General features: G+C 43.0%; 4 protein-coding genes across 7 annotated transcripts in view; 3 read left to right on the top strand and 1 right to left on the bottom strand.

The window, feature by feature from the left end:
* MGAT4A (alpha-1,3-mannosyl-glycoprotein 4-beta-N-acetylglucosaminyltransferase A) overlaps positions 1 to 14,856 on the top strand; it is a 67,376-nt gene extending 52,520 nt beyond the window's left edge. For 2 of the 3 annotated variants that reach the window (XM_015850787.1, XM_015850772.1), the window contains exons 13-16: positions 6,785 to 6,863; positions 8,279 to 8,345; positions 9,089 to 9,201; positions 9,381 to 14,856. In XM_015850787.1, coding sequence (XP_015706273.1) covers positions 6,785 to 6,863; positions 8,279 to 8,345; positions 9,089 to 9,201; positions 9,381 to 9,407 — 286 coding nt within the window. In that variant the 3' untranslated portion in view covers positions 9,408 to 14,856. The remainder of the gene's footprint in view (positions 1 to 6,784; positions 6,864 to 8,278; positions 8,346 to 9,088; positions 9,202 to 9,380) is intronic. The other variant, XM_015850779.1, reaches the window with a different exon arrangement.
* On the bottom strand, positions 14,770 to 17,214 carry UNC50 (unc-50 inner nuclear membrane RNA binding protein). Its single transcript, XM_015850797.1, has 5 exons — positions 16,886 to 17,214; positions 16,362 to 16,482; positions 15,670 to 15,809; positions 15,496 to 15,597; positions 14,770 to 15,082 (listed from the first exon to the last, which is right to left on the bottom strand). Exons 1-5 carry the CDS (start codon positions 17,163 to 17,165, stop codon positions 14,946 to 14,948), a joined length of 780 nt encoding a protein of 259 aa, XP_015706283.1. The 5' UTR covers positions 17,166 to 17,214; the 3' UTR covers positions 14,770 to 14,945.
* LOC107307308 (cytochrome c oxidase assembly factor 5) lies at positions 16,981 to 19,611 on the top strand. Its single transcript, XM_015850804.2, has 3 exons — positions 16,981 to 17,444; positions 17,549 to 17,632; positions 18,900 to 19,611. The coding sequence occupies exons 1-3, from the start codon at positions 17,343 to 17,345 to the stop codon at positions 18,939 to 18,941; spliced, it is 228 nt and encodes a 75-aa protein (XP_015706290.1). The 5' UTR covers positions 16,981 to 17,342; the 3' UTR covers positions 18,942 to 19,611.
* Positions 19,612 to 21,879: 2,268 nt separating this feature from the next.
* Positions 21,880 to 26,421, top strand: part of INPP4A (inositol polyphosphate-4-phosphatase type I A) — a 96,995-nt gene continuing 92,453 nt past the window's right edge. For both annotated transcript variants that reach the window (XM_015850821.2, XM_015850828.2), the window contains exon 1: positions 21,880 to 21,965. The gene's annotated coding sequence lies outside the window, so the exon portion shown is untranslated. The remainder of the gene's footprint in view (positions 21,966 to 26,421) is intronic.

The following is a 26,421-nucleotide window of genomic DNA, read 5'->3' as shown; positions in this document are numbered from 1 at the left end:
AGGGAAAGTGGACTGCACATCAGGAAAACTTGCCTGCTGGGAAGGGAGATAGATCCACGGCAATCAAGAAGATACTCTTTTGAAAGCCATTTTGTGTTTGTCAAGGGGCGCAGCAGATGTTGTTTGTGTTTTTGAAGTAGTAAAAAAGCTCTTGAATTTGCACGCAATGTTGTCTGCCAGGTGGGTTTGAGGTGTAACTGCTTAATAGCTCCAGTAATAAATCCTTGATAAACAAGCTTCTTAATGGAAATATTGACCGCAACTGGCAGCATGAATGGCAGGTCTGTTACAGTGGGACAGAGCGCTAACTTGTTCCTAGAGTTTGTTTTTCCGTGCCAAACCTTTTTCGCAGAACTGAATTGCAGTTTTCTGTTGAATATAGCAGTTTGGTAATTAGCTTTCATCAAGCCTTTAAATACTTGATTTTATGAGACTTGAGAATACTGTCAGGGATAACAGAGGCAGGGATTTCTTAGTGATCTCAAGTGAGATCTGAACTCGTGTAGCGGAGAAGAAAATAACATTTGTGGCTATTTTGTGTTAAACCTTGATGGCTTATCCCTGCTGAAAGCTGAAGTCAGACATCGATTGTTCTAAACCACACCTGAAGGAAAAGGGGTGTGTAAATTGAAACTGTCTAACATTCATTTCAGTAACAGCTCTTATACTCAATTTTATCAGTCATTTCCAAGTGAAAGATTTCCAGCCAGAACACTGAAGTCCCTTGATAGTAAGCTAAATTCTTATTCTTATTTTTGCAATAACACCAAGATGTGTACCACTGTTACAATAGCACGTCCTTGAGACTGAATGTAGATCTACTGACTTTCTTACTGAGGAATGAATTGATCACCACTGTGGGACGTATATATTTTTTTCAAATGGATGGACTACTTTCTGAATGCTCAAAACAGCCTCCATTGTAAAGACAAGAAACACTGAATTTCTTTTCCTTTAGGTCGTTAGATAATTAACAACAATCACTTTGCTTTCTTATTATATACTGTTGTTCCAGGCTCACTTTGTTATGAAAGCTGCTTAGCAATATTAGTGTGTTTTTGAAAGGATTTGCAGGACTTGTGTTTTCTTGGGTTTTGCATGTGTATTTTTTATGTTCTTATGCTCTATGCTCCTCTGCTTTTAACTTTAGTTGCCTCATAGCCGTCCTTGTTTTTAACAGGTTATGGAGTAGTGCTCATAACGTGCTATTGATCGTTAATAAAGTGGCTTTATGAGCTGGACCTTACTGTCTGGCATTTCATCTTTAAGCTAGAATCTCACTACTTGGACAAATCTGCTTGTAGATTACCTTTCCTACTTTGTATTCTGATGTTGGCATAGCCACTTGAGGTGCGGTATTTGAGAATAACCATCCAATTTTCTCTGCTGTTGACCCTGGAATCCCAGGGAACACGTGGTGTTAACCTTGTGACTATGTCCTGTGGTAGCTTCTCGCAAAACATATTTCTTGCGCGAATGGGAATTATGTATTTGATTGTTTAAACTTGAAACTGATTGTACTGTGTATTGTCTGGCACCTGATAACCAAACATGTGAGTTGCTTTGCTTTTAAATTATGGTGGCAGTGCTGAAAAGTACCTACTTAAAAAGTGATGGTTGCTATCCTGCTATTAAGCTCACTTCATTGTAGTGGAAAAGCAGCACAGCTTTTAAAGCTGTTCATTGTAGAAACAAGCTCTCCTTCAGCATGGCGCAATACATCCTGCCTTTCCTGTGCAGCTCTAGCTGACATAACACATGCACACAGCTGCACGGTGCGTAAGTCAGAAATAATCTGTATTCTAAATGCGTACTTATAGAATAGGTTATTAAAATCTAACATGTTATCTTTTTATTAAGCTTTAATTGTGATATCAGTTGATAGGAAATATGTGGAAGTCTCATCAAGTTAATAAAGTTTTGGTGCTTCAGTGCATTTCAGTTGGGCTAATGTTTTCAGTGTGGGTGGGTGGAGGGAAAAAAAAAGAGGAATTGAGGACTTGGTTTCTGTGTTTACATAAGCTTCTGTACTAATGAGTCGAACATCCTCAAATGGATACACTGGCAGCAGGGACTTGGCAGCCAGGCTCCCAGCCACTGATGCTGGTTGCTCCGAGCATGGAACTATGCCTGCAATGATGAGGCAAGTGCTTCATCTGAAAAGAAAAGAAGGCATGGATCAGAGACAGAAGAAAAGAGCTGCCTGAGCCAAGGACATGCTGCTTCCTCCTTAATGGCACTAATGCTCCAGATTTGTGTATTTGGCAGTGTTCCTGGGTTTACTTTTCTTGGTCAGAAATATTAAGAGGCTTAATGAAGCTGCCTGAATGTGAGGTGTCTAATGCTTCTCGTGATACCCTGAATTACATAATTTGATTTCCTCAAGGGTTTGAGTGTCTGATGTGTCATAATTGCATCCAGCATCGTGTGAGGTTGTCCATACCCAAGTGCATCTCAAATGGTAGTAAATGCCAGTGTTTAAGAAACCTGACTGGAGCGCTTCTGGAAAAGTGTGTGTGTGTCTGTATATGAAGTCTACTATGAAAGTAATGCCTCCTATGTTATGGTGTTGCCTTACAGTGTCAGACAGATGTTGGTAGGTTGGCAGTAGAGGTTGAACCTTCCCACCAATGTCCCATTACATGTTGTTGTGTGACAGATGGCAACAGAGGGGCGGTCTGACACAATGGTGTCTGACACGGAAGTGTGGATGGAGCAAAGATGCATCATTCAGTTCCTCCATGCAGAAAAAGTGGTGCCCACTGACATTGACACTTGCTGAATGTTTATGGAGACCAAGCAGTGGATGTGAGCACAGTGAGGGGTGGGTGGTGCATTTCAGTTGTGGCAACAGCAATGTGAAAGTTAAGCCATGGGCCCAGAAGGAGATGCAGATTTTCATGAGTGCAGCGTGTATGCTCTTGTTTGTTGCTGGTGAAAACACATAGCTAAAGGTGGTGACAGTGTTGAAAACTAGTGTTTTGTAACTGTGAGTTTGCTCTATCAAATAGTGTTATGGGGCTTTTTGTATCTGGTGTGGTCTCCATGGAAGCAAACAGGAGGCATTACTTTCGGAGCAGCCTATATGTATATCCTTCATATATGTTACGGACAATGAGACTGTTTGTGGCAGAGAAAGCGAAATCTTACCAAACGTTTTGCATAAAAGTGAATAGAGGTAAAAGTTCCTTCCCCCTTGTGCCCTGTGTTTTGAATCAGAAACTAACAAGGCAAACATTCCTTGCATCTTAAGGATTATTTGCATGCATGAGTGTGTGTGTGTATATATATAGACTTGCACAATAAAGATTTTTTTATTCCTTCAAGTAAAAGCGGTTTTTGCAAAGGAATAAGGATAAGTGGCCTAAAGGATAGGAAAGAAAACTGAGCCTGAGAGATGGAAGAGAAGTTAATCTTTCTTTTATATTTTATACAAGAAAAACATGGAAAGTAATGCACGGTTAATGCACGTTTCCAGTAACAGTGAAAATAACGTTTCCTAATGAGTGTTCTGGGAAAATGACAGAGTGGGGATAGATTAGATTTCTTTAACCCTATTTGCATCCAGCGATCAAAAAGACAGGATAGATTTGGTGGATAATAACTCTTGCAGGGGCTGCAGTGTTTGTGGAGAGCCCGAAGCTTGCTGACTGACTGTGACTTTTATAGAAGTTCATGTTGTGCAGAATTACAGGCTGCTGTGTTCCCTGCTGCTGATGTACAGTTTGTACAGATGTGGAAGGAAACATTTCCTCTCTGCCTTCCTCGCTCTCTCTTTTTTCTTCTGGAAATGGAATATACAAAGGTACATCAAATTGCTAAACAGAGACACGGGGAAGCACAAGAGAAGAAGATTTGATTCCTGTTATTTGCAGAAGACAAAGGCCCACATTCATAAATAGATTCCTGGAATAGTTGTGTTGAGCATCAAGTGAGATGAGTCTGTTTTCTTCAGAACAAAAAATGCAGTGGCTGTGACTTCTGCATTTTTAAGATTTCCCTTATGTTATTTCCTTTTGTAAAGCTGCCATTTACTGGTGAGCTTGTAGTGTCCTGATCCACGTTCTCTTTGTGATGGCTCAGCAAAACAGAAGACGCATAGAGTTGCATGTTGTGTTTAAAAACAGAAAATGGGAATGCCAATGATTTTTGTTTTTAATAAAGCATAAGAGACAGTAAGGCAGACTTCAAGTGCCTGAATGGAAACAAATCTGGAAATTTAGGCTCAGTTCTCTGAGTCTCAGTGTGTGGAGAAAAAAGAAAGAGGCATCCACTCCATAAGCAAAATACAGAGAGTAAAGAGTTGAAGTTAATTTAGCGCAGCTGAAAGCATCAGTACTTAAAGATGGCAAAGTTTGATTTTGTTCCTCTGGTTGACATAATAGTTGTGTCTGGTTCTGTGGGCTGAAGTCAAATCCTCAGCTTCAATATTCAGGTCACTCAATGTGAGGACTGAAATTTTCTTTGCAACTTTGACTTTGCTCCACTTTGTGTTCTTAGTCTTCGGCGTTCTTTAAATTGTTTCATGTATTTTATGTAGTATGAGATGTTAATGTCTAGCATCTTCTTCTACTCTCTTATTATATGGAGGTTAAGAACAGAATGTGAGCTCTAGTTCATACATACAGTAACTCCTGGCAGACAGGAGGTTGTGTTTATGGATAGATGAACTAGCTATTATGTTTGACCCCGGCCTCTTCAAATTAAAGAGAGATGGACAGTGGAAAAGGTTCTCTGAAGTTGAGATACATCGCTATTTCATTTTCTAGTTATGAGTTGCCTTTTGCTGATGATTTTCATCTAGAACGTCCAAGTTGCCCACCCTGTGTTTTGGAATTAAAACAGGCTGTGAAGTGATGTTCTGCAAGGCAGCCATGGTGTTTTGTAACTTCAGGTTAAATATGCATTTGCTGGGATTATTGTACTTAACAGGCCTGTGGCTTTCAGAATTGGAACTTGAAAGGATGGTTCAGAAGGCATTATGTTTAAGTAGTAAATAGACAAAAATGGTTTTGATTCCATCCTAGGGGAAAATATCAGTAAAAGTGGAGAAAAAAAGGAGCGTGGTTTTTAGTATTTCTGATGGCTGTCACCTATAAATCCCAGGACAGGTGTCAGAATGATTTACCCAAAAGCACAGCAACTTTGGTGGCTTTCTGTCTCTGTCTTTTGGTCTCCAGAAAAACATTTTGTAGCCTGGAAGCCTTGAAAGCTTGTGATTTATCAGTGTGTCAAGGAGACGAGCTTCATAAAAGAACAGCTAAATGAGGCTGCTTTTAGGAGCTGTAGAACAGCCGCTCATTTGTAAATTAAATGTTATTTCAAAGTGAATTTTCTAATTCATAAACTGTATTTCCAAGCAGAAGATTGGTTATAGATATAGATATGAGCTGTGTTATGTGCATTCACGCTTCTATTTTTCATATCTGTGCGACTTCTGTCAGAGTAGGTGTTATCTGACAAGCATTCAGGCAGGGCTCAGATATAAAAATATCCCTTCTGTTCTAAACATAATCTTAAATAAGATGTAACATATGCATGTGTTATATGTATGTGCATATGGTAGACAGATATAGAAAACAGACTGAAAAAAAAGTGGGCTGATTACAGGGAAATAGTTTTTATGACTTCCCGTAATGGTTTCAGCATCTTGCCAGCTTTTGAGCTTGATGCCCTCCCAGCCTGGTAAGCTCTTGGGCTGGGGGAGAAACCCCACCTGAGCTCCCAGAGTCAGCACAGTAGGAGAAATGGCTGCTGTGGTGGCAGTAGGGCTGCTCTTGAAACAAAGCAGAACCCAACCACTACCTCCCCCACATGGACCACCCCTGCAGTGTTATCTTCAGCTGGCAGCACATGATCACAGAGGTGCATATAGGTACAGGCAGTGTTGGAGATGAGTGAATCCAGCTGTTTTGCTGTTCAGTGTTTGAAGTTCTGCTGAAATCAGTGCAATGGGGGATCAGTGTAGCTTTCTGAGATCTGGATCTATGATTTTCACTCCTCTGAGCCTTGATAAATGGTGACGTGTCTCTGTGTGTTTGTGTGTTTTTAAATTAATTCCTATTAACTTATTACCGCAGACATTTCTAATTCAGGGTCAGAGGGCTCTGTTCTACTTCTTGACTTGTAGCTACGGAGTGTGTATTAATGGCAGGTATTTACCTGGCTTCAGACATACTGGAGAAAGACAAATTGGAATTGACATCTGCAATTATGTCTCAATAAATTGCAGATGGAGCTGATGTTTGCAATTTTAATCAAGCGATAATTTCTGAACTAATTTTGTCCCTGGCTGGTGATGTGTTTAATGTAATGCTTCATGTTTATTTCTCTAGTTTCCAATTGAAGGAAGGTTTGAAATGTCTTGATAGATTTTTATTTATTTTTTTTATATATTCATTTGAATGTATTAACAGTAAATTAGGTTTATTAAAAGTGTCTTTTGAGTAAGTGTAGCATGTAAGCAGTTTTTAGACAGTAATCCGAACAAACTCTGTGGTCTCCTAGAAAAAAAATAAGAAGAAATGAGCAATTTCTCAAGCACTGATACCACCTAGTGGTAAAATATACTGATACTTATTTAGGTGTGTGGTATCTGTTTGGTATCAAGAGGTACGAAGTTTGTGTTTATATGTAAGGAGAAAGTAAAGCCTGTCTTTCATAACTGACTATCTGCAGATAAGGTCAGATAAAGTGATTAGCAGTACGTAAGGTGGTAACGTAGCTATGAATTGATCAGTGATCGATAAATGTATCCTGTCTTATGTTTCCTTTTTATCTATAGGTACTTGTTCCACAGTGGCAATCCAGAGCATCCAGGAGACATACTTCTAAACACAACCGTGGAAGTTTTGCCTTTTCAGGTATGAACACATTGATTTGTTTCTCCTTCATTACAGGATAAAGGCAAAGCCTCGTAATTGTATTGACTTCCCTTTTTTAACAGAGTAAGGCAGACCTGATGGTTTCTTTTATAACTATAGTCTAGTGATGCTTGTACTTTTTTAACACCGGCTCTATTAATGGAAAGTTATTGGAACTATTCACACTACTACGAGTATTGTTAATGTGGAGGTGAACAACTTCATTTTCTTCCAGTTCACTGTTACTATTTAAAACAAAAATAACCAAATAATCTGCCCTTTCCTGTGTGTTTTGGAAGAGGGGAAAGCTAAATCTGTCTCCTTTTCGACCTAGTTAAGAAAACTAATTTGGTTCAGGAATTGACATGACATACATCCAAACCTTACCACAAATCCTTACAGATTGTTAAGTATCTGGATTCTCAGAGTAAATCTGTGTCTTTCTCCTGATGACCTGATTTTTTTCCACCATAAATCAGTCTGATTTTTATTTTGGGGGAGCACTGTATTGTCTAAAATATATCCTAGCTTGAAGCCAGACAATACAGGCTCTTTTTCTTCAATTGGATATTATACCATAATACATTTATATCCCAAAACTCTGGGAAAGGTTTAAGATATTACTTCAAACAAATTTATATGGTATTAAAATAGCAAAGTATGTCTGTCTTCTCCCATACAACCGATACAATAATAAGTATAAATTATTGTGGAGAGATTGCATAGTGCCAAAAACTAGACTGGATTTGTTTGGGACTTGAGAGGGGAGGAAAACAAAGAGCAGATGGATTTAATGTCCTCTGTCCTGTGCCTGTCGAGAAATTGTAACTGATTCTTAGGAAATTCTTACAGTAGGTCTTCTAGTATTGGGTCCTGTGATTGTGGTTGTAATTTCCAGGCTGTTCTTGAAGCTCTGGTCTACAGTTTTATTTTTCTGTGCTTATGAAAGAAGCTTATCGGGATCCATCCTTTTCAGTAAGTGAGTGATAATTGAAATGCTTCCTTTGCTGGTCCGAAGGCTTTCCATTTTACCCAAATTCTTACATCAAAAAAAATGAGCCTGTAAGTTTCATTTGGTCTGAGGGAAACCTCTGGCTCAGTCATAGGAAAACAAGGCAAGATTTTGCTTTTGCTTTTTCTGTCTGCTATGTATTTTGTTCATGTGGCAGCTGATGTATCAGTTAAGTGGAGCACTTAAAGGACTTCCTTTTTCTACTTTGAAGTCAAATACAGTTCCATTCTGAAGTACTTATTTTTGTGTTGGCTTACCAAAGGCTATAAATAACTATTCTATACTGCTTTATAATTTGTTTAGATAAGATGGATGCAGGACATACAACAAGTGTGTACAAATTTGGCCTTCCTTGGCAATATCAAATGTGAAAAATAAACTTATCTTTGCTTTGTCATTGTAGAATGAAGAATTGGTATTAAGCAAAGAAACCAAAGACAAACGCTTGGAGGATGGTTACTTCAGAATAGGTATGCCACAGACAGCAGTGCTTTTCTCTTACTCATATAGAATGCCATGTGCTTTGTTACTACTGCAACGGACAAGACACTTTAATTAAAACCAGACCTAAATTTGGGTTTTGTTCCTTCATTTTGGGTGTGTGACCTTATGGACGTTAGTTAAAATTGCTTACATTTCAAGTGTAAATTCTAACTGGGCTTTTAATCTGGGTTCTTATTAATTGTAATATATTTAAGGATTCTTTAGATGGGAGTACATTAAGCATGAATGTACTCAATGCTCTTTGAACACATGTAAGCTGGGGCTTCATATTTAGGTCCACAATATTACATGAAATAATCCCCTGTGATCTTCAGAGATGCGCATACTGCATACAGTTCTGAAGTTCTGATTCTTTAGTGTAATCCTGTTCAGGTCTGGCTTCTCTGATGACATCTCCCGTCTTGATTGCTTCTATAGTATCAACAAATTGATACCAAAGACATTGGCTGCTTTCTGTTTTGGGAAATCACAGAACCATAGAATGGCTTGGGTTGGAAGGGACCTTAAGGATCATCAAGATCCAGCCCCTTTACTGCAGGCAGGGCCACTAACCTCCATGTCTGATACTGATGATACCAGTCAGCCCCACATTTAGCAACACCCGGTATCAGCTGTGAACTGTGATGCTGTAGATGCATTTTTTTGGACATGGAGTCTATGCTTTGTTGACTAGAAGTTAATTGAGGGTACACTTTCACTTCTGTTGCAGGGAAGTTTGAAAACGGTGTAGCTGAAGGAACGGTTGACCCCAGCCTAAACCCTATTGCATCATTCCGGCTTTCAGTAATACAGAATTCAGCAGTCTGGGCAATTCTGAATGAGGTGAGAGACGATACGATCTTCTAAGAATAAAAACTGCCAATGTGAGGTTTCTCCATTCCTGTCTGAAGCTCCAACTTTTGGCTAGCACTGAAAACTGTTACTTCCTATTACTGAGAGAATGGCAACCTCCTTAAAATGTAATGGGTCGTTGTTTTTTTTCCCCTGCTTTTCTGTTTCAGATTCATATTAAAAAGATGACAAACTGATCGTCAAAGGGATAAGAAGGAGGGATAAGAAGGAATCCTTGAAACCTTTTTCCTATAAAGTCTGACATCCTTAACCAGTCACAGATTGCAAATACTGAGCATGCACCTTATTCCAAATTCTTCGTTTTCACTTGAACTCTACCTCTCGTGAAATCTACTGTAGATGAGAAGATTGTATTGACCCCTTCTTATCTGATCCATCCAGAAACTGACGCTCCACACTGATAATGTTCATCTGAGGCCTAAGTTGCCCTCCACTTCAACGTGACTTTACCATCTTACGGTTGCAGAACCCTACTACGCTTAATCTGTACTATTTTGATAGTATGGTAATATAGAGAAGTTGTACATATTGTTACATTCCTGAAAGAAGAAAAATATATAATTATTGTTAAATATGTTTTATGAAGGGGGTACTTTCGGAGTTTCATTTATTTTCTATAACAAGAGCCCTCTTTTATAGATCGTCAGGGATATATATTAAAAATGTTAGGGATGTTTAATTTATTGAAATAATTTGAAAAGTACATATTTTTATGCAGTAAAATTTTAAATTGATATAGTTTTTCTTATGAATTCTCTAGTTTAAGTTATCTTTCTGCATTTTTCTTTGCAGATGCAAACATAAATTAATACCATATTTCAAATATACTGCCATGTTACAAAGGAAAACGACGAGTTTAAGTTTCCAAATGACGTAGTTTTGTACACGGCATTGGAATTCAGTTCAGAGGCATTTAACAGAGTTCTAAAGAGGATTCTTCTTTGGAACGATGGGATTCCACTATGTACAGTTTGTAGCCACACGAAGAGCATGTTGAAACGTCTGATTTCATATGATGTACTAAACGTGCAGTGATTTTAGATACAATAACCCATTGCCTTTTAGAAGAGTTTTTCAACTCCAAACTGTTCTTTCTTAAAAAAAAAACAAAAGAGAAAGGAAAAAAAAAGAAAAAAAGAAAAAAAGAAGAAGAAAAAAACAAAACAACAAAACTTTTTAGACATTTCCTAGCCTGGATAAATTCATTTTCTATACTGAAAGAACTATTCCCCAGCTTTGCTTTGGAGTGACAGAAGTGAACTTCTTTCAAAAGGGTTAATAGTAATGAGACACAGTCAGTCTACAGAGGTCTTCTTTTAAGCAGTTACTGCAGTGTTTCCTTTAGATACATCACAGTGAGTAGCTCTGGTTTATTTATGTTTTCTTTTATTGCTCAAAAGTAAGGTTTTGGATTGACTCCTTCCGTGATCAATGTAATAGCTTGCTCTTATTAAACTAAGAAGTGAGTTGGGCCTCAAGTTAGTTAGTGCCCTGCCTTTTTGTTGCAGAGGACACAACAGTGATCTTAAATTGGAAACTGTCGGGAAAAGGGGTTTGGATTAAATCCGGAGTTGAATTGTTGCAGTACTAATGCTGCCACCGTTCTTAAGAGTCCTTCAGCCTAGGTGAAGGTGCTTATGACACAGATGTGGGAAGATATAAGTTATATGGTCAGAGATGGTCAGGAAGAAGAGGCAGGGTTTCCTCTCCAGCAGGAATGAAGTGCCTGATTGATGCTGGAAGGAGGCCTCTCCCTGCCCTGGGGATTCTCAACCATGCTGCGAAGCAGCCTCTCGAAACAGACATCTCAAAAGCTGGCGCAGTTTTCCTTATGAGGAGGAGCTCCCTTATCCTCAGCAACTCTGTGGTCAGGGCACAGACGTGCAAAGCCTGCTGCAGGGTCTGTAATCTAGGGTGAAGATCTTGGATTCATGTCTCTAGCAGGAAAGTTCTAATAGGTTTGGCCTCTCTTTAGTGACCTACTGTTAAGGAGCAGGAGCCTAGACCTGACTCCAGCACTGAAAGCTAAGAGCTATCACCACTGGAATACAGGCTCAACTTGTCTTTTCTGCTGCCTCCTTGGCTAATTGTGTTGTAGCTTAGCCAGAGCAGCAGTACTTCTACAGACCAGTCACTTTGTCTGAGGACATAAGGAAGATAAGATTTGTACACAGAAGTCCTATGTAAATGGACACGTTTAAGTTGAAAAAATAAGAAACCTATCAGGCAAACCTTGTTTGCTTTTATTTGTCCTGATTATATCAGATGCTGTAAATAAAAGTGAGGAAGGCTGGCTCAAAATTCTACCTGAATCTAGCCTGGTGTGCTGCTGTATCCCAGTTTGCTGTATGTACAATGCCATTCCATCCAAATATTAGCCTGCAGTGGCTTTTTATCACACATTAACTGGCATAAGTCAGTAGAAGAAGTAGGTTTTCTTCTCAGTTGTGTCTGTGAATGAATGATGCAGGCAAGGCAGGCTTTAGCTACTTACTGTGGTTTTGATTGCATTAAGTACCATAGTTTCTTAAAATAAGTTGTTTTGTTGGTAGTGATTGCTTTCTTTTTCCACGAGTCCCTATGTTCACTGGTACCATTTATTGATCATGTGCTTACTGTCAAAGCATTGCTGTTTCTAATGTTTCAGTTTAAGATGAATCATTGACAACAGATGTAATTAGATAAACCCCTTTCAGCATTCACTACCATGCTGGGGGGTTACGTTTAGTTCTCAAGAACATCAAGATGACATTTATCAGAAGCAACAAATTGACTAGAGCTCGATAAAGCACAGAGGCTTTGGTTTTGTTTCTTCTTAAAGATGACTGCATTCTTATTGCATTGTAGCAGCAGGAGTTGGGCTCCCTTAATGCTTACGATCTTCTTGAGCTTACGTACTTCTGCAATAATTGTGCCACAAATGAAGTTTTGTAGATTCAGGTAAATTCAGACCGAGAACTGCTTGGAAATTATCTCCACGGCGCTATTTTGGGCTTTCCAATTCTAATCCTTAAGTCGGTCTAATGAAGTGCAAGTCTCCTTCCTGGAATTACTGCTGAAATAAGAACGCTTTGGCTGCTTGGTTCAGCAGTCACTGCCTCAGGTACTCTGTGACGGGGTGTGATCCACATGGGCCGTGTATCGCAGACGTGCCATGAGTTAAATTATTACAAGAGTTCCTCTCAGCATCTTAAACCAATTACCTGGACAGAGTTTTTTCCTACATTAAACTAAGTTTTATTTTTTTAAGGGGTCTTAAAAATCCCCTGTAGGTCAATGAATCTTATAGTAATCAAATAATGGCAAGTGTTTCAACATAAACCGTGTTTCCCTGTGATCCTATTAGCTGCTTCAGAAAAGATGACTTGAACCCAAAGTCACTAACAGAAGAAAATCATTTTTTGGTTGAATTATTCTTATTGTCATGTGTTGGATGCCAGGTGGAGCAGCTGATCATGGCACCAGCTCTTTGGAGCTGATCATGGTTGCTCTGGATCAAGGAAACACAGAACTGTCAGTGTAATCTTGCCATGCACATTAGTGGGTAGTCCTACTGAAAACGAAGTAATGTGAATAGAAAAAAGCCCCGTTAGCACTTTTTAAACAAAAATTGTTCTAAAACGCTGTTTAAGACTTTGTGCTTTAGTAGGCGTCCCAACAATTTGTTGGTGCTGATAGTAAATATTCCTAAAGGCACGTTGATTCTTCCTGAATTGAAACGTGGCTTAGGAAAACCAACTATCAGACTCGTAGGCCAGCAGCAGACTGGACTCATGTCCCATGCTCCAGCTCTTTTGAAAGAATTTTAAAGCATCTTGAGTCAGTCAAGAGCAAAGCAAGTTACGCTTGGCCCATACAGTATAAATCATTCCTTGAGTGGGCTGGAGCGTGGGCAGTGCTGGGCAAAATCAAAGGACAATGTCACATTTGTCCTTCTTTTGTTTCAGTCATTTCAGTAGTGGGTGGGGTTTTGGTTTTGTTGTTGGGAATGCTTGCTGCAAAAGAAGCATTGTAGTAACTTGTAGGCTGCTTCCAACTCGTCAGAATATTGGTTTAATTTCATGGGATTGAAAAATTGGATTTTTCAAACCTTGTCCTTCTGAACTACATCAGCCTTGGGTTGTATATTTGTCCTTACAAGGAGGGATGTGTTATGAACAAGCAAAGGCAAGCAGCTGTAGAAGAAAGAAAAAGCCCAATGCTTTCTATCTTTACGAAAGGCTTTTAAGCAGCTGGTGTTTTCAGGCTACCATCAATTAGTGATATAAACACACACCCCATACAGACATAATGAACTATTCTTGGAGTGTTTTAGTTCTTAAGGGTTTTGCTGATTTCTGCTGTGAACAGTGAGCAGCTACAACTTCAAGTAGCTTAACTGTGAGAACTATAAAGCCTTGTTTTGAGGGGACGAACTTTTATCTCTGAAGGCAAGGTACACAGGCCCAGAGTCCTCCATTGATTTTCAATGGTATTGTTCCAGAGGGCGCTAAATATGAAGAATTGTCAGTGTTGAGCTTAAGTGGTGCTGGGATTCCTTTTAGGGAATGTAGTACAGTAAGGCCATAGCTGCCTGCAGGACGGGAGCTCGTTAGCCAGGGCAGACTGGAATCCTTAGCCTTCCTTGTGTCAGCGGTTCAGTGCTTTCCTTGTTCAAAAGGGGAACGTTGCTCAGTGTCAGCTGAGGGGGGAACACAATTCTCTTCAAGCCTTAACAGTGGCTGAAACACACAGTACTGTAAGATGCACTGCCAGCATATTTGGTATTTTAAGACAAGATATAGTTTTTCCTTAGAGATCAAATTCTAGTATTGAAATACGAAGTCTTACTGTATGCAGTTTACTCTCGCATTGTTTTTGGAACCGAATCCTAGCGCTCACGTTTCATATTGAACACAGTCTTAGGGAAGTCATCATCTTCATTTTGCAGAAGGTGTTGTTTGTGATGGTCAGTTTATATTCCTGCCTTGTGGACTTCACAGCTGTAGGCATTGCCATAAGCCTGCGTGGCCAAATTAACTCGTACTTTCCTTCCATTGTCATTAACATCCCACTTGTACTAGAGGATGTAATAATACCCATTGGACTTCTCTAGATTAGATTAAAGAAACTTGCTGCTATATTTGGAAACCTGGTATGGGGTCATGGTAATTGTGCCTTGCATCAATGTTACTTCTGTGTGCCAGCATCGTCCGTGTATATTTAAAATAATCATTAAAATAAAATGATTGAAAGTTCTTTCATAAAAGGAGAGGACAGCTCTATACCTGGAGCCAGATGTTGCTTTACCACTGCAATATTATTAACACTTCTACTTTCATGCAGTCCCAAGGCAAGGTATCCCAATATTACTCTTACATAAAACTACTCTTTGGTGTCACTTAAAACCCATGTAATGTAGAGCTTATGCCAGTACGTGCAAAATAGCTGCAGTAAGAGTTATGCTACATAGACTTGTTGCAGTTAAACTTAAGTTACAGATGTACAATTGTTTGTAGGAATGTACTGCAAAAGTATTTGAACAAAACCGCTAACATGTTTACTGGTGTAAATATTTTAATAAAAAAAAGACTCTTCAAACTCTTTTTTACACAATTATCTACAATAAAGAGAAATTTACAACCATTTACAATCAGTTCTTAACTGGTTTTGTTTGCCTTTGAGACAGCTAAGATAAAGCAGAAAATAATCAGTGGATAAACAAAGTCCTGTTTTTATTTCACTCTGTACTTATAAAAGGAACAAAGCATCTTGGTGAAGTTCCATCCGCACGCTAATGAGATCAAATAGAGCACAATGAGCAGTGCAAACGGATATAGAAGGATGGCTGTGTTCTTCAGAAAGGGCAGTGCTGAAAAAGAAGTGAAAGCGAAGCACATGTAAAGGAGTGATCTTTCAAACCGGCGCTTCATGGAGAACGGCCTTGAGGAGAGACAGAAGTAGTTCTGCTCTGCTGCCCTAATAGCCCTGTGCTGATCACAGGTATAAAAGAACTTGAGTTAAGTGGGATAGGTAAAGTCACCTAAAAATACCAACTTAACCTCGATACTGAACTGTTATCCTATGTGAATGCTTTGAAGTGGATTTACAGACAAGAAACAAGTTGAGCTGTTACAGGTTTCCAAGTACAAGGGAAGCTGCTGTGGTAAAAAATAACTTCTGTTTACCCATATGAAAACATGCACTGGGTACATCTTTGTCAAACTGACAGGCTACAGTAATTCTTCTTCTTTCAGCGCTATAGAAAAAGTTGCCATTACTTACCACTGTATCCAAGGAATGTCACATAGATATAATAGCCAATTGCAATCAGCCATAACGTGTTCCCAACAAAACATCCAATGACTGAATTAGGTATGATGACATCTGAAAGAGACAACTGGTCTCAGCTGCTGCGATAGATGACTTCAGTGGAGCGAAAGCAAATCGTTTACTTACAGTTGATGAAAAACAGCTGGATAAAATGCAAAATGACCAGGAGTGGGTAGAAAGCATTCAGATGAACATCAAAAGCATATCCCCATTCCACATCGTAGTCTCTGTTCTGCTGCTTTACTAAGTATTTGTTAGAAATGAACCTATGAGCAAAGGTAGGTGAAAAGGTGGTTAATGTGGAGCTCTGAAGTTGTCTGACAAAACATTGGTTTGAGAAAGCAGGCTACATCTGAGATCCAAACTCTGGTAACAATACACCCTTTCTATTGATGAGCCTTCTCATGGGAACCAGTAAAGAAGATGCATTTTTTAAAGCAACATTTCATAGAATCATGTTTGGAAAAGACAGCTTAAATAATCCAGACCAACAATCACTGGCCCAAAACTTATAGTCAGCATGGCCCATCTGTGTCCCAATGGCAGCACTGAACTCCGAGGGGAAATGATCTTAAAGTGGAAGAGGGTAGACTCAGACTAGATATCAGGAAGGAATTCTTTACTGTGGGGGTGGTGAGATGCTGGAACGAGTTGCCCAGTGAGGCTGTGGATGCCCCCTCCCTCAAGGCCAGGCTGGATGGGGCTGTGAGCAACCTGCTCTAGTGGGAGGTGTCCTTGCCTACAGCGGGGGGTTAGAATGAGATGATCTTAAAGGTCCCTTCCAACCCAAAGCATTCTATGATTCTACAACTACTTACCACATCAGTGTTGCTATCAGGAGACCGACACCTACACAGTCTATGAATACAACCCAAAGCAGCAACTTTATTGTTTCAAAAAACCCCATGTCCAGCACAAATCCAAATCCTACAGTAGACACTGAAAAGAGAAGAAGATTTTTCAGGTTAGCTTTGGAAAAGAAACCAGTTTTCTTTTTAATTTTGTGATCTTCAGTGCAACAGCTGGTTTCTTTTTCCTCCACAAAATACTGAGTGTGGTACAACTGGAGTTACTAAGGCTGGGAAAGACTTCTCACAGACCATAACTGTCAGCCCACCCCATACCCACTGCCCACGTCCCTCAGTGCCACATCCACACGGTTCTTGAACACCTCCAGGGACGGTGACTGCACCACCTCCCTGTGCAGCCTGTGCCACTGCAGCCCCGCTCTGTGTGAGCAGAAATATCCCCAAACACCCGGCCTGTCCCTCCCCCTCCCCACGTAAAGCCATCCCTTCTCATGCTACACGCAGCAGCCCCGGCCCCGCCTCGCCCCACGCACCGCACAGCCACACGCTGAGGAGCACCAGGAAGGCGGGGTCGTCCCTCGCCCACTGGTCCTTGGTCTGCTTGCGGTAGTGGAAGTTGCGGTAGACGCGCTGCGGGGAGGTGAAGAGATACAGCATCTGCCACAGCGCGAACTCGAAGTCCATCTGCCTGACGTGCAGCAGCCGCCGCAGGTACTTGTGCCGCTTGGCCCCGGCCGTGTGCCGCGCCGCATCGCGGGGGCTGAGCGCTCCGTTGCCCTGACCGCGGGCGCCCACGGAGGTGGTGGGCAGCATCGAGCCGGGGAACGGACGGCGGAGACAGCCCCACAACCCACCCGCTCCGCTGCCCGTTCCGCTTCCGTCGACGTAGCGGCCGCCGGGCGGGGCGATTCGGCCGGAAATCCGCTCTCTCGCTCCAAGATGGTGGTGTCCGCTTCTTGTCCGTAACGATGTAGCGCGGCCCCATTCGCCATGCCCAAGTACTACGAGGAGAAGGAGGAGGACGGGCGGGCGTGCGGCGGGGTGCGGGAGGACCTGCGGCAGTGCCTGCTGGAGAGCCACTGCGTACTGCAGGTCAGCGCCAACGCGACACTACAGCCCCGCCTGGCCCCTGTGTTCGCATCGAGGTGTCTGTGCGAGCTGAGGTTGATTTAATCCTTTTGCTCCTTATCCGACAGGAAAACAAAAGTCCCAAGCAGTGTTTGAGGGAAGGGCACTGTAAAAGTTTGCAGCTGACGTTTTTTGCGTGCAAAAGATCCGTGGTGAGTGCCCGAGCGTGCGATGGGTTTTCTCCAAGTGGTTTGTTGCTTGCGAGTCCTTCTCTCTGTTTTTTAAAGAAAGACCCTTCAGTCCGGGAAAGCATTAATGGGATTTCCTGGGCTCATAGGGAGAGGGTGGTCATGTCGTCAGGATAGGGAGGTGATTGTCCCTCTCTACCTCTGCCTCTTGTGAGGGGCCCCCATCTGCAGTACTGTGTCCAGGTGTGGAGCCCTCAGTACAAGAAAAGACTATGGGAGATTTTTGGAGGAGGTCCCAGAGGAAAGGGCCACGAAAGAATGATCAAGGGGGCTGGGAGCACCATCCCCTATTGAGGACAGGACTGAGAGAGAGCTGGTTGTTCAGCCTGTGAAAGAGAGGTTGCGGGGTGACCTCATTGCAGCCTTTCAATACCTGAAGGGAACTACTCCCAGGAGGGGAGTAAACTCTTCAAAGGGGCTGAAATAGCAGGACAGGGGAAATGGTTTTTAAGTTAAAGAGGGAAGATTTAGCGTTGGATGTTAGGGGGAAGTCTTCACAGGAGAGTGGTTAGGCCCTGAACAGGCTGCCAGGAGGTTGTGGATGCCCCGTCCTTGGAGGTGTTCAAGCCAGGTTGGACGGGGGCCCTGGGCAACGCCATGACTCTAGTTAAATGTGTATGTTTGGTGGCCCTGCCAGGCAGGGGGGTTGGAACTACATGATCCTTGAGGTCCCTTCCAACCCGGGTCATTCTGTGGTTCTGTGATTTCATGTGGAATATTGTGAACAGCAGAGTGGTAGAAGAGTGTGAGTAAGATGGAAGAGATGCTTATTGAGGTTGCATTCAGCTTAGAAAGCAACAGCTGGGATGAGTGAGGTGGATGCCCACAGCGTTGCTTTTAATGAAGCCTTGATTTAAGTGCCGTTTATAGATGCTATAGCTGTAAACTAAGGTATTGATTTAGGCTGAGTGTCTATGAGGTCATAAGAAACAATGTGTATGAAGAGCACTCCAGTTGGGAGGCTGTTATTTCAGAAGGCACTTCCACTACTGGTATGGGTTTGTGTTTACCACTTATTTTAATTCAACGTGAGATTTAAGGTATTGCAATATCTATTGACTTGGGAAAGTCCTATGAGTTGTAGGCTGCGTCACTCATTTACCGTACAGTGAGTTCAGCTTCATTCTGAACTCGCTTCTGAAGCTACATAGCATCAAAGTAGCCTTAGTGCTGTGAAGTATTTATTCTGCAAAATGAACCGTGGTCTTACTGTCTTGTCTTCAATTTCCAGCTGGATACCAGGTCAAGATTCAGAGGAAGGAAGGGATACTGAAGTCTTTGGCAGAGACCCTGTCATGGGAAATTGGAGTTCATCAGCACTTTAACTGGAGCAAAGGCTAAAGTAAGAAGCTTCTGTCTGCCACATCCTTTTTGTGGTGCTTTCATGGAAGGTATCAACTTCTGGCAATTCTGACAGATGCCTGGATGTGCATTTAGATGTTAAAAAGAAGGGAAGCGTAAAGCTGCAAGTTGTGGCCAAAATGGCTGCCTGCCACGTGCCTGTAATAAAATACACAGAATCCAGGAAAAGCTGCTGAAGTTATCACTGTGTTTTGGAGTGAAATTGTCTTTTGTCGTTATACTAATTCTGGTAATGTTTTACCATTACAAGTAATAGAAAATAATGGAATTTGTCTTGAGTGGTGTGTCAGAGGATACCTCGGGGCAGAGCTGTCCTTAGAGAAACTGAGTTGACTGAGGTGAGATGATCATGAGTTGCTTCCTTCCCAGTCAGTTTATTGCCCAATACTCCCGCACTAACAGGTAGAAGTGTGGTGGTCTTTACACTGCCATGCACACAAGGATGAGATCTCTTTCCTCATGATACGAATTCCTTTAAATGTGATTTGTTGGTGCTTATTAGCATGGTCTGGTCTCACTGCACAACTGGATTAAGATTTGATTTCTGTATATTAAAGGATGTTTGATCAATCTTGAAGAAATCTACCTTCTCGTTGTGTTGACATGGGTACAGGGGGATGATGGCAATGTTCTTCTTGAGAGCTGTATGCCAGCATGTGGCTGACTGTATGTGTTTGGGTGTGTGGGGAGCTGGTTCCTGACAAACCAAAGGGCAAGGAGACCGTGGCCGCTCTCAGTGTGTTCTAGAAATGTTTAGAACAATGTTAAGTCAAATTGTAAATAATTGATGGAACAGCAGCAGCGAGAAAGCGGACAAATTAATGGAGGAAGACATTGTTTCATTCTCCTTTGATCAAGGATGACTGTGGCAGTTCTGTCTGCAGATGGAGTGTGTTCCTTGAGACGTTACAGGTAACAGATCAGTTAGTCTTTTGCTCTGCCTTGGTAAGGAAGAAGGATTTATGAGGCTATCAGACAATAAATAGCACTAAAGCTGTGACGGTAGTTGATATTTATTCCTTCTATTTGTCAGCTTGAAGAGCTTGTCTTTCCTTCCTCAGTGTGTCTACCTCTTTCTCTGCCTCTTAAAGAATTTTAAGCAATAAGTGATAATCTAATTCATATGTGTGGAAGCTGAAATAATTTCATGCTGATTATGTATATATATGCTTCAGGAAGAATAAAAATAAATATAAAGCTTAGGTAATTAAATACCACTTACAGTGATGGTGCAGAAGCTCCTCTTGGAGATGAGCAGGCAGGTGATGAGTTGAACCTATTATTTTGTTGTTGGCTTGAGCCAATGGAGATCAAAGGCTAAAGTAAATCTCTTGTTCGGTACTGAATGCTTCAGGATTTCTGAAGTAATTTAACATGAGATGGATATTGCTTGATCTGATAGGAAGCTTTCACACCATGAAATGCTAATGGTTCACTGGGCTATCTAGACCAATGTAAAAATATATATGTATCTGAATACTGGATTGCTCTAGAGACTGTTCCGTGCCAGTATTGTGTACCATAACGCTCTGTCTAAAAATGACTAATTACATAATTGCCTTGGGAGTAGGAGCAGTGTCCTACTTGAGAGCCCTTAATGTTTCCTGTGTGATTTACAAAGATGCTGTTTTATTAATGGAAAACCCCGCGAGCTCTAAATTTATGCATATGATTGAACTTTTTTTTTCCTGTCGCACAACAACATTTTCCTTTGAATAACACGATGTTAAGCCTTTTGTGCTGTGCTATTCCACTCTTATTTCTTGAAAAATACAGGTTTCCGATCTGCGGTGGAATTTTCAAGATTGAACACATAATGTCTTTGGATCTGTGACAGAGAGTTGGAAGTGGCACACGAAGCCATGCTGGTGGTTACTACTGAGGAAGTACCAAACAAATTTCCATTGCCGCTCTCACTTCTTCCATTGGTTTCAGGTTGTGGCAGGGCCCAAGGGTGCTGGGTGTTTCTAAGTTTCACACCGCAGGCTGCGGCTCAGCCAGTGTTAGGATGTGCTTGTGTCCTTACTACGTATCATTTCGTCACTTACTTTGTTCTCTTGATGGTCTGGTCCTGCAAACACTTCTGTATTTGCATAGCTATGAGCTTGTGCTGCAGAATCATAGAGTCGTTAAGACTGGAAAAGACCACTAAGATCATATAGTGTAACCCACCCCCACCATGCCTGCTGCCCACGTCCCTCAGTGCCACATCCACACGGTTCTTGAGCACCTCCAGGGACGGTGACTGCACCACCTCCCTGTGCAGCCTGTGCCACTGCAGCACCGCTCTGTGTGAGGAGAAATTCTTCCTAACACCCAACCTGACACTCCCCTGGTTCAGTTTGAGGTCCAAGCGCAAGTATTTTGTTGGAAACTGAGAAATACAGAACCGCAGCAGCATCATTCTGCACACATAGAATCATAGAATCAGAATTATAATGGTCTGGGTTGCAAAGGACCACAATGATCATGTAGTTTCAACCCCCTGCTATGTGCAGGGTTGCCAACCACCAGACCAGGCTGCCCAGAGCCACATCCAGCCTGGCCTTGAATGCCTCCAGGGATGGGGCATCCACAGCCTCCTTGGGCAGCCTGTTCCAGTGCATCACCACCCTCTGTGTGAAAGCAGCAGACTGCAGCCCGTGCCCCAGAGCGATGGCAGCAGCTCACCGTGCAGCCATGTTGGCACAGCTGCGGTACCTGCGGGGAGAAGGCCGTGAGGGCCGCCTCTTGGCTCCGCCATCCCTGCCCGTTACGTGGTGCTGCAGGGACCCGCTTTATTTACTTGTTTACGTGCTTGCTTACGCATCCCTCGGCTCCAAGATGGAGCGGGGGCCCGCAGGGGGCCGGGCCGGCCGGAGGGGCGGAGCGTGGCGGCTGCTCCCGGTGCCGTCACAGGCGGGTGCGGCGGACGTAGTGGTGCGGGGCTGCGGAGGTGAGTGCGGGGCTCCGCGTCCCGAGGGGAGGTCGTGGGGCCGCGCCCGCGTCGCTTCCCTTGTCGGTCGGTCGGTTGGGGCGGGAGGGGCTCCTTGCAGCGCCTTGCAGCCGGGCCGCGGGCTCGCCCTTTGCCGTGGCTTCGGCGGAGCAGCGTGAGAGCCGAGCGGCGGCGTGTCCCCGTGCTGACGGCTGCGCTGCGGGCCCGGACCGTGCGTGCTGCATGCAGAGGACGCGAGGCGTTGCTGACAACACGAAGTTCCGCGCGAGAACTCCTTACAGTGAGGTGGACGGAACACTGGAACAGGCTGCCCAGGGAGTGGTGGAGTCCTCCTCTCTGGGAAGATACTTCAAACCCACCCGGACCCTACCTGTGTACGTGGTGTAGGGCAGCTGCTTTGCAGGGGTGACTCGACTGAATCTCTAGAGGTCCTCCAACCCCACCATCTGTGAAGCTCTGCCTGGGTTGCGTTTTGAGCTGGAAAAGCAGAGGCTCCCGATGTGTTTGCGTGCCCTCGAACTGCAAAATGAGGGAGATGAGCTTGCACAATGCCCTGTCGTCCTGGCAACCGAGATGATCTGTTCCCCTTGAGAACGACGGTGTGCGCTGCTTGTTCACAAGGACTCGTGTAAAAACTGTACCCGTGGTTGTTTTATTTCTTCCTTCGCTGAAGGTTTGGTTCAATGAGTCGCGCCTGGGAACTTGGGAGGGCCCTCAGAGGGAACGTGCTGTGTTTGGAACTCGTTCCCTTGTCTGCTGGACTTTGAATGCAGGTGTTAGATGGGAGCACACAGGAGGCAGGCACACATCCTCTTGGTGCACATTCAGAGTTCAGTGTATTCTAAGTTTAAGAAGTGTGGTGCTTCCCATCACTGCCAAATTTGGAACCTCAGTGGTCAAACCTTAGCACTGAAACAGGCTGCCCAGGGAGGGTCGGAGTCCTCCTTCGTCTGAGATATCAAGGGACAACCCCCCGCCCCTTTGGGACAACCGCCCTTCCCCCCTTGTGTGGGGGGGCGGGGGGGGTGACTGTGAGGAGCCCTGCTTGGCAGGGGGTGAACTTGACGATCTCTTAGAGGTCCCTTGCCAACCTTATGTATCTGTGATCCGTGGATTCGCTCCGTCTGCTTGCTGTCAGCTGAGGCAGAAGCCATCGGCTCTCTTTGCAGGTGGCCTTGAACTTCCCCCCCCTTGGCCTTAGAGTAAGGAGCCAACCCCTTCAAGCGCAGCGTGGCAATGCAGGTGCTGTACTAAAGAGAAGAACTCCCTTCTGAAGAGAATCGGCTGTTAAGGTGAATTCAGGCTCATGGCATGTGCTTTGTTACAGGGAATTTTAATGATCTAACTGCTAGTACCTAAACGTGAAGTTAGAATGGAAGGATACCTTCTGGATTGCCTTTGTAGATTACTTTATTGAAAATCCTTCCCCATTTCTTTCCTGAGTGTTGCTTGTAGGTGAGACTTGAGTCCTGCACAGAGGCAGCGGATCAAGTGCTGTAGGCAGCGTGTCCCAGACTCTCGTGCTTTGCTTTGCTAGGTCCTTGTTTCGGCCTTTGCCTTGTTTCGTTGCTGACAGAGAGGGAGTATTTTCTATTGTTGTTATCTAGCTAAATCTAACAGCTCCTCTGCAGAAAGGCGTTGTATCGGAAAAATATAGAAGACCTGGGTGAAAAGGGCTCTCAGAGATCATCTAGTTTCAACCTCCTACCATGGGCAGATCACTGATCACTAGAACAGGCTGCCCAGAGCTGAAATGCTGTTGGCCTTGGTAGAAGAAAGCTTTGGGATGTGCGTACGTCTTCCACATCGATCAGGTAGATGGGCATAGCCTTGGATGTGTCAGTCATACACATTGCTCTTTAAGTAAATATAATGAGCTCTTTGCCAGATTCTCCCAGCCTTCAGATACAGGAGAAGTTTTACTTCCTCTTTTCCACTTTACTGCCACTTCTTGCTTTCCTTCCTTTGCTTCCAGTGATCTTTTCCTCTGTGCTCTCTGCTTGCTGCAAGGAAATTGTCATCAAGGATCAGAAGCAGGCTGTGCTTCCAGGGCAGACCCGAACAACTACTGGGGCAAAGCTGGTTGAGAAGGAATCATGTGCTGAACGAAATGAGGAAAAGGAAAGGGGCATTTGTAAATTGAAGAAGTGACTGAGAGGAGGGTGTGTGCCTTGGCTGAATGGGGAGGGGGGTGGAGTTCTAACTAGCTTTGATGGTTTGTGCTGAGAGGTGTGCTGGAAATGACAGAACACAAACTCCCAGTCCCTTACCTGGTGGCTGTTGCTGCTTTCCCAATTTCAGAAGCTGGGGTTACATCAACCAGCACAGGTGGGTGTTGTGGTTTTGCTTCTGCCAGGCCGCCAGCCCAGCTGCTTCTCTTTCACAAAGGAAAGGGAGGTGCCGGCCCTGCTGACATTGGTTAGCACTTCTTGAAAACACTATGTAAAAGCTGCACTGAGGTACGTTCACTCAGGAAGAAGGCTGTTCCTGCTTGGTCGTACTTCCACCAAGTGTGAATTTCTTGAATTTATGCTATTTTTTCCTAATATGCATTAAATAAACAGTGTGGAAATAGAAGGGTGTGCCTTGGTACTAACTTAACTAAAACCATATTAATGAAATAAGAGAAAATAACATTGTTTTCCCTCTACAGACAATGTGAGGTCTTGATCTTAGTGGACATTTTCTGTGTGCCTTATGATACATGACAAAGGATTTCTGTGCAGCTGAGGTTTGTGAACATGTGTCTTTACTCAATGAAAGCAAGCTGTTATCCAGGCTTTATATGCAATCAGAAGAATACACTGAGAAGAAAGACACTGGCATTCTTGAGTTGTTGTGTGTGGACCCAGCCCACTCGTAAGAGCTCTTCCATGTTGTATTTCTCTGGCAGGCCTGCATGGTGTTTGTGGCCTGCTGCTCCATTGTGCTGACAGAGAAGCCTGTTGTATTTGAGCTGATGTTCCTTAAATGCAGCTCTGTTCTTCACGTTTGTTGCAGGCAGGGCAGATTTTGTGGAGGGGATAACTGCGTGCAGGGGAAAGGAGCACCGATGTGGTGTTGGTGACTTCGTTTTCAGCTCCCAGTGAAGTACTTAGTGGTAGACTTGCAGAATACTTTTTTCCTCACCTCCCAGGGTTTCTCTGTGTATCTCACTGCATTTTTCCTGTCAGTAACTTTTGATCCTGTAGCTACTTTCTACATTTGCTAGGCTGGAAATTACTGCTTCCCACAGCAAAACAGGTGGACAGGTGCTTGTGCCCGTGCTTTGACAACTGCAGTGCAAAGTTCAGTGGCTTAATTTAAACCACTGGTTTGACATTTCTAGAGAGTGCTCACTTGATCTGGTCCATTGACTTTGCTTGGGAAGCAGTAAACTTTAACAGCAGTATGGAAGTATCTTCAGTCACCATAAGGGCTTGGGTGAGGATCTATGTTGAGAAGGGCAAGGGACTGAAGGAAGAAGACAGCAAGCTTGTCTTCTGGTTGAGACCCTCATCCTTCTAGAGGCTGGGGACACAACTCTGCCACTCCCTACAGGTCCCGTTTGGTACAGGGTAACTCATCCAAAACTTTTCCTTTTGCCATTTATCAATTCTATGCTCCTTGTCCCATCTCTTTGTTCTGTCTCTACCTGTCAGTTCCCTGCTCTTCTGGGATCATCTGCAACGATTCCTCCCAGCCAAGTCATTTCTTGCTTTATTTCTGTCCATAGTCCTGTTTTCTTTGCCACCTTTATGTTTTTAAACTGTCTTTGCCAATATCACTCTTCTTCTCTTGCTCCTTTGTCTGGCTGTTTTCCCTTGCTTTTGGATTTGATGTTTATCCCTTTTTCCCTTAGGCATGTCTTTAGAAATACAGGTTCTGTTGGCAGCGTCCAGCCTTCCAAACTGGCGTGGCATGATTACTAAAGGGAAATGTTTTCTCAGTCCCTCGAGCCTGAGCCTGTAGGACTTGAGCCTGTAGGATGGCTTGTATCCACTAAAGTCAACTGAGGAAACTGAATGTTTTTGTTGGGGGTGGGGGTTATGAGGGGAGGAGCGTCTTTGGACATTTTAGTTGTGAGTAAATCTCTACAGTTATCTGTGTTTACTTTGACTTTTTAAAGCATTAGGATAGAAAGGATCGCTAGCTTTTATTTATTTATTTATTTTCTTAATTTATGTAAAGCATGTTTTTCTATTAGCCTTTATTCCTGGCAGCAGCTGAACTGTTTTAGCTGAAATTAATGAGTATTTTTTACAGATCAGCCTGAGGCAAACGCTCACCATGAAAAAGTTCTGAGCACATGCTCTGGGGAAATGTAAACAACTGAAAAAAACCAATTTTAAGTGGTGTGGAGTAGCCATAGTTAGATGGTGGTGAGACCAGTCATACCTTCCAATTGCTCCAATTCCAAAAGCAAATGGGATCCTGGGCTCCATCAGGAGAGGGGTGGTCAGCAGGGATAGGGAGG

Source organism: Coturnix japonica, chromosome 1, assembly GCF_001577835.2.
Source record: "Coturnix japonica isolate 7356 chromosome 1, Coturnix japonica 2.1, whole genome shotgun sequence".
Lineage (NCBI taxonomy): Eukaryota > Metazoa > Chordata > Aves > Galliformes > Phasianidae > Coturnix > Coturnix japonica.
The sequence above is the reverse complement of the archived record's forward strand: the minus strand, read 5'-3'. Positions and strand labels throughout refer to the sequence as shown.